The sequence below is a fragment of the Gymnodraco acuticeps genome, unplaced genomic scaffold, assembly GCF_902827175.1.
Source record: "Gymnodraco acuticeps unplaced genomic scaffold, fGymAcu1.1, whole genome shotgun sequence".
In the NCBI taxonomy this organism is placed as follows: Eukaryota; Metazoa; Chordata; class Actinopteri; order Perciformes; family Bathydraconidae; genus Gymnodraco; species Gymnodraco acuticeps.
This window is the reverse complement of record NW_022992287.1, coordinates 370,837-378,515: the sequence shown is the minus strand read 5'-3', so window position 1 is coordinate 378,515 and position 7,679 is coordinate 370,837. Positions and strand designations below refer to the sequence as shown.

General features: G+C 39.9%; 1 protein-coding gene across 1 annotated transcript; it reads left to right on the top strand.

Annotated features, from left to right (window-relative positions):
* Positions 1-388: 388 nt before the first annotated feature.
* On the top strand, positions 389-7,327 carry ncam3 (neural cell adhesion molecule 3). Its single transcript, XM_034207656.1, is given in 13 exon segments — positions 389-1,161; positions 1,255-1,452; positions 1,574-1,605; positions 1,608-1,716; positions 1,878-2,021; positions 2,198-2,315; positions 3,048-3,093; positions 3,096-3,204; positions 3,937-4,070; positions 4,540-4,675; positions 5,335-5,530; positions 5,641-5,775; positions 6,087-7,327. Coding segments are annotated over 13 exon segments (1,458 nt in total). The 5' UTR covers positions 389-1,097; the 3' UTR covers positions 6,124-7,327.
* Positions 7,328-7,679: the final 352 nt, after the last annotated feature.

The window sequence follows — 7,679 nt, the reverse complement described above, 5'->3', positions numbered from 1 at the left end:
TTCTCAGGAAATGTGAATGATGGGGCTGAATTTGGCAGACTGTGGTTGCAGGCTGTTTGTGTGGATCTGAACCAGAGAGGAAAAACCGATGTAGTGATAAAAATATCTTTCTCCATCTCTTACTCCCCTGGGGCGGGCTGCCTCCCCGGGCTTTCATCCGGTAGCCTGGAGGGAGAGAGAGAGAAATTAAACATAATGTGTGTCAAGGAAGAGAGAGAACTAGAACAGATAAAATGTGGGATGGACGTCATCCAGCCACAGAGTATCTCTGTTGGGGCTAAAGAAGGATGAGAGAGCAATGCATTCTCTTTCTCTCTTTCTCTGGCCCCCACCCCTCACTAATTTCCTCTCATCTCCACTGCTTTTGTGCCCCTATATAACCCCTGACACAGACCCTCTCCCCATCATACTTACAGCATGTTTGGTGGATAGGAAAACAGCAGGTCAGCCTGATACAGAGATATTTGTTATTTATAAACTATATTAGTTTTTCTCTCCAGCTGTGTTGACACAAAAACCAAGACAGACAAACTTCAGAGTTGTGATTTGAAGTCGTACAGGATTGTCAAACAGTAGTCAGGTGAACATGACGGCCCTATCAGCTCTCATCCTAAAGATGGCCTTTCTGCTGCTGCCTCTGCTGCACTGCACAGGTACGATTTGTAAATAACTCAAGGTTTTGTAAAGATACGGTTTAATACACACTGCATGGCTGAAATATGTTATTTTGAGCAAGGTATGTGTTGTATAGTGTAATGAGGAAATACATTAGGCAATAATCAATGTATATGTGTCTGTATACAACTAAAAAGCATGTTTCAGTTGGATCCTGCCTGTTAAAACAGTTAGAAAAAACGTTTTCTACATTTAAAAGTGACATCTATTTTACTGCTCTATGTAACTTAAAATATAATATTGTGTTATAATATTTTTTGTCACAACTATTCAATAAAGAACTTAAGTATGTGGATCATAAATCATTAACTTAATTGAAAGTCTCCCATAGAACAAGAAGCAGGATCACATATTGGTTTATAAATGCCTTTTGGAAAGAGCAGAAACAGGTGCAAAGTATTTATTCTCCTCTAGATGCAAAGATGGACATCATCACGAGTAAGCAAGATGTTCTGTTGGGAGAAGAGATCTTACTGCTTTGTAAAGGTGAGCCTTTTTATTTTCATGTGATCACAAATCAATCTAGATGAAATTAAGCATTTATATTCACTCTGTCTTTTCCTTCTTTCCCTCCTGAAGCTGGGGCAGAGGGAGAAATAATGTGGCTCAAGGATGGGGAAGAAATTGTTGATGAAGAGAAGGTGACAAAGCAGGATGAGACTTCTTCTAAACTGCGCATTAAGAATGCAACGATGCAGGATGTGGGCAAATATAGCTGTGTGTGTGACTTTGACAGTGGATACCAAGATGACGTTTTTACACAGCTGTATGTTTATGGTAAGTACAAATCAGCACTTGATGAACTTGTCTAGAAATGAGTAATATTCATTTAATAACAAACTCATTTTTTCCCTTTACTGCAGAAAGTAAGCATCCTTACCTTCTACTTTTTTCTTAGAGGGTCCATCATTTGGAAGCACAAACACCTACAGTACCATGAATTTCTGGAGGGCACAGATGGCATTATGCCATGCCTGGTGATGGGCCAGCCAGCCGTGGATGTGCACTGGCTCAGAGACGGAGAGGAAATCTCCTCGAATGGTAGGATCCTTCCAAAAATATTTCCACATTTTCTCAACTTGCTAAGCTTATACTGTAAACAAATTAATTGGTGAAAATAAGACTGGGAAACTAAAACAGCATTGCTGAATATTGGACTTTAAATATAACCCTTTTTTCTGTGTTCTTGTCTCTCGCTTCAGGAGGAAAGCGTGTGCGTCGGCTGCCTGACAACACAGTCCTGATTGAAAAAGTGAAGAGGAAGGATGCTGGGACGTATGTGTGCCGGGCCCAGATCAGAGGAAGGCCCATCTATCAGCAACTCCCTTTCTCTGTTGTCGTCAATGGTGGGTATCTTTCACTCATAAGGATCAAGAACTTTGAAAGATAAATTATGACACAAATAGCAAATTCTTGGATGCTCAGTTTGTTAGGCACAGGCGCATGTAGTCATATTTAGATACGAGGATGCCAGGATTAGAACTATAAATGATCAAAACGTTCTATAATTTCCCTTCTGCAGCTCCTCCTTCTGTGCGTCTGAGAGAAGAGGTGAAAAAGGTTCTGGCCGGACCAGAGACCAACGTTTCCCTGCTGTGTTTGGTGGACGGTCTACCAAAACCCAACATCACCTGGAACATGTGAGTCCTGACATGGAGACATATTTTTAGTGTCACCATAAAAAGGCATATTGTGTACCCATATGTTGATGATGTGAAATGCCTTCAAGTGACCTCAAGTTTCACGACTCAGTAATGCTCATTTTCAGCAAGCATTCAAATTGTAGTGCATTACTTTACTCGATTTCAGTTGAATAACATGTTTTTAATATATTTTGGGTTAGTTTTAAAGGGCAGACCCTTCAGGTGAAAAGGGGGAAATATTGTATTTATATATATTATAATTTTTTTTGTTGTATTGCAAGTTTATCAAATTACTATAAGTGAGACATTATTTCATTATTACACTGGAGGAAATAAAGAGAAATCAACAGATGCAAACAGACAAAGTGTAATAAAATAAACACGTAGATGTGGTTTTTTTTAATGTTTTATGTCCACTTGTCTGGGAGAAGAACTCGATTTTGACCATTATATGAATTGGTAGTGTCTTTCCATGATTACAACTTGGTTTCGGACAATCTACAATCAGCATTGTCATTATGTCTTTTAGTGTGTGTGTGTGTGTGTGTGTGTGTGTGTGTGTGTGTGTGTGTGTGTGTGTGTGTGTGTGTGTGTGTGTGTGTGTGTGTGTGTGTGTGTGTGTGTGTGTGTGTGTGTCTCCCTCCTCCTCCTCTGTCTTTGAATCCTTTGAATCCATATGAATAACAGCAATAGTAAGTTTGTATTGAGCTCTGCATATCCTCCTCACAGGCCGGTGACCTTTGACCCCTTACATCATCAGTTTAACTCGGACCGTATAGCCAGTTGACTATAAAGTTTGTTGCCAGGGGCGACTACGGAGAGTACATCTGCACCGCCACCAACAAGATCGCTGAGAGCACCGCTACATTCATGCTTCATGTTTATGGTCAGTTCAAGTGTAATCAATCTTTTTCTTCCCCGTTCAGCAAGTCCCTGAAACACAACAACAGCATAACCCAAAAGGGAATATATGAACCATTACGCAGCGTCCACACGGTGGCGTGCGTTGAAGCTTGCCGGTGGGCATGTCTGAAACTCGACCAACAACCAATCACATGAATCTCCCGTCCCGGACACACAAGCACGCGGTTTGATTGGCTAGAGCTTGTACTGGCATATTATTTGATTGGCTGACGCTTCCGTCGAAGCTTCAAAAGTTGAACTTTTCTCAACTTTTTTAGCTAGCAACGCGAAGCGACGGAACCACAATGCAGTTCGGCAAAGCGTGACGTTACCCCATTCAAAGTGAATGGGAAGAAGCGTTGAAGCTTCATGCCGGCGGGCTTGTCTGAAGCTCAACCAACAACCAATCACATGAATCTCCCGCCCCAGACACACAAGCACGCGGTTTGATTGGCTAGAGCTTGTACTGGCATATGATTCGATTGGCTGACGCTTCCGTCGAAGCTTCAAAAGTTGAACATTGCTCTACTTTTGAAGCGAGCAACGCGAGCAAAGCCACAATGCAGTTCGGCAAAGCGTGACGTCACCCCATTCAAAGTGAATGGGCAGAAGCGTTGAAGCTTCAAGGGGCCGTTGAACATGCTGCATTTAACCCATGATGACATGTTTACGTCATGCATTATGTACTATAATGACACTTGATGTTTTATTTCAGAGGCCCCAGAGGTGTTTGTGTCAGCAGAGCAGCAGAGTGTGTCAGTGGGCGAGCGTGTGTCTGTGTCCTGTAACGTCTCCGGTCATCCTCAGCCTGAGCTGCACTGGCTCAACAAGCAAAATGGACGCACACTGGTAAGATCTGAGGAATCTGTATACAACAAACAGTATCATAATACAGGGGTTGTGATTCCGTATTCTGATACTGTAAGCAATGCAATATACAAACCCCTGCACTCTCCATCTAACATCTAACATCATAGCACTACTTATACAAACTCAGCCACTGTTTATCACAATTCTTTGCATGTAAATAATCTTAACGCTGAAGTGTACATTTTCTTACACCCGTTGGTAGAAGTTTATGGATCCATGCATCATCTGCCCGCTCTACATTTGCCACAGTAACCAAAGCCCATGTCAATCAATCTGGCATAGCAAGTTTTGATCAACCCATTAATCATGTGCTTGTAGACTGGCACTCTATACTTCTATCTAACTCACTGACATATTTGCTGCGTGTTGACTTTAAACACTTATACACACTAATAGTACTTGGTACCATATCTGATTGCATATTTCCCTGTGTGCCTCCCTCCGGCAGGACTCTGGCTCTGGTCATGTCCGTGTTGAAGATGGTGCGTTGGTGATTGATGAGGTAGTGCCCTCTGATGGTGGACTGTATTCCTGCATGGCTGTCAGCAACTCGGGAAACGCATCGAGAGACATTGCAATATACAGTAAGAGTTTATGTTCTCAATATATAGAATGAAGGAAAAGCAAGTTGAATCTCTACTTATAAGCAACCATCTGACTCACCTCCCTCCTGCCTCCTGATTCACAGCCCAGCCCGGTCCTCCTCACTACCTGTCAGTCTCACCTGGACCCACCTCAGTCCTCTTCTCCCTCAAAAGCCCCCTCGACATGGGCAGATTATTAGACACAGGCCCCTATGCCCAGACATGTAAATGCCTTCTCTTACATAGAAGCAAAACATGCCTTGTGTGTTGTGTCACTTTGTGGCTGTTTGATTTTCTTTTTCTTTTTTTTAATCAATTTGAGTTTTTTGGAAGTTGTTGTGCTTCTCTTTATTCATTGTGAGTCTCTTTGAAGTAATTTTGAGCCTCTTGGTCACATTTTGAGTCTATTTTTAGGTGTCTCTTTGTAGTAATATAAGGTGTTAGTTTACCTTTTGCAGTTGTTTTATGTTCCTCATGCTCTTTAGTGTCTCTTCCTAGTGACGTATCTCTTTGAGTGACATTTTTCAGCTGAAAGCCATGGGGTGGCCAGCTTGTTTTGGTTCCATCCATGCCTGTTAACCAGGAAATGTAGCCTAAAGCTAACCTGGGGGTGGTGGCAAAATGAGTTCTCAGATTGACTTTGTTCTCTCTCCTTCCAGCCAAAGTGAGCAGCATGACAAAAGGCACCGTGTTTGGCATTGTCATGGTGATCTTCCTGGTTGTATTCCTGGTGGTGGACGCCACCTGCTGCTACAGAAACCGCTGCGGCCTGCTTATGTCCATCTCTACGAAACTGTTTGGACAGAAGGTCCCAGGCCTCAAAATGCTTGAAGAAGGAGAGGGAACCACTAATGGGTGAGTTTGTATTGGTATATTCATTTATCTGTTATCATGTTCACATAATAGCACTTTGTGTGGTTGTCCGTCATCAAGTTATTACATATGAAATCTTTGTGTGGCTGCAGAGAAGTGAAGCTGAATGGCTTATCCACTCCGAGAGGCAGTGTGCAAAATGCGGGGGTGCAGACATTCCCTAAGGAGGGGGGGGGGGGGGCGCTGCCAGACATCACCTGCGACAAAGCCTCCCTTACCAAACACGAGTATGTTCATTCACTCCCCTATACAGCAAACACGCTGCCATGAATGTTTTCCAAAGGCAGTGCCTGCGCCCATCCCCAATATGCAGAGCTGATGGCTGGAATTCATAATTTAAAAAAGCAGTTGAAAATAATAAGTTATTAAAGCTTTTGAAATACTTACTCTGGCAACAACAGTATTTGACTTGAATAAAATAATTAAACTCTGGCAATTGCTGCTTAATTAGGCGTAGAAGTAAAGCAAATAATTGATGTTCTTTACACTTGCATGTTTTATGCAAATATCTAATTTGTGAATTATTTCTTTTTCACAGGAAAAAACCGCCAGGATCAGACACTGCCGATGCATGAGGCCAGATTTCGGAAGAAAAAATAAATGAAATAAATAAAAGTGTGAATAATTTATAGACCCAAAAAAAAGATCAATACAAAACAAGTCTTCACTGACAGACTGGAGGGGAAATCCTGATTGTTGAGGTTTGTTAACACTTGGTGGTTTCACACATCTGTGCTGTTAAAGTGAGACGACAGCTGGTTAACTATCTCTTAAAGTTAAAACTAAAACTGACACAGACTTCATGCGGGAGGTGCCCTTTGTTGTTGTTGTTGTTGTTGTTGTTGTTGTTGTTGTTGTTGTTGTTCTGTGTACTTTGAATTATATTAGGAAAAAGGAAAAGTTCATTTACAGGGTAATCGTGATGTCTGTGTTTTACAGGGTAAAATGATTTGTGTTAGAAAAAATGAAACATTTTCTAAAAGTCACAATCAATGTTTACCTTCAACATTTTAAATGTTGCACACTGACAGATGGTCTCATTTTATTTCTACTCAAATGCATAGAAAATAGGTTTTATATGTTAATGATGCTTTTTATATCTTTATTTTCTTAACTATTTTATTTACATGCATCGTGGCGGCTCTTCTGATATAAATGTAAGCATTATACATCTTGTTCTTTTAGATTAAATAACACTGTTTATTCTGATACTGACATGTATTTTCAGCTTGAACTAAACATATATTACCTTTATGTAATCATCAAGCACTAATATGTATTGTTTTAAACCGTAAATGAGAGATATTTATCATGAGAGGCTTTAAACTGAAGCCATATTTGACTTAACCAGATTTACAAAGCATTTTTTGTGTGGAAGAACTTGTATAAATGGTTGGCAACTACCACTAGAAAGGACTTGTACTATACATTTATTAATTAAATATTTTTGGAAATATCCATTTTAAAGTAATAATAGGCAGCATGTCAAACGTATACACAAAACACATATATATTCACTTAGTGAAGCTCTAAGGTATTTTGGACTTGTATATTCATATGTACAGTAAACAAATATTCAAAGGAAAATTGTCAAAAATTGAACCTGCAGCTTTAAAAAAAAGAAAAAAGATACTTTGATATAAGTGACCTGGCCATTTTAATGACGTGTTTTGATCCTGTTGTAATATTGCAGTGATCACTATCTATATAGTGATCTATATGTATATAGGCCTATTGCTGTAGATACACATGTTGTTACATCTTTGTGATTCATAAAAACCTGGACTGTAGAAAAGATTCATGTCTTTCTGTGCTCACCAAAATGAATGTTTGTTTTCTCATTTTACTAGCATTCTTAGTTTGACTTTACAGTTTACAAGTAGCCTACAAATGACAAGAACATACACTGTTGCCCAAAACCCTTTCCAATTACACAATAAAATAACTTATATAACCCTACTAATTATACTTAAAATAAGATTCTCTTTATGCCATTCCTGTTTAGTAAGTTAAACTTGTTTACATGTTTAAACCTGTAATGGATCATTTTTTGGATCTAAAACTTAATTCACTACTGTTGGCTTGTGTCAGAATGAAACCTGGTTTAAAGGTACTTGTTGATACACAGAGA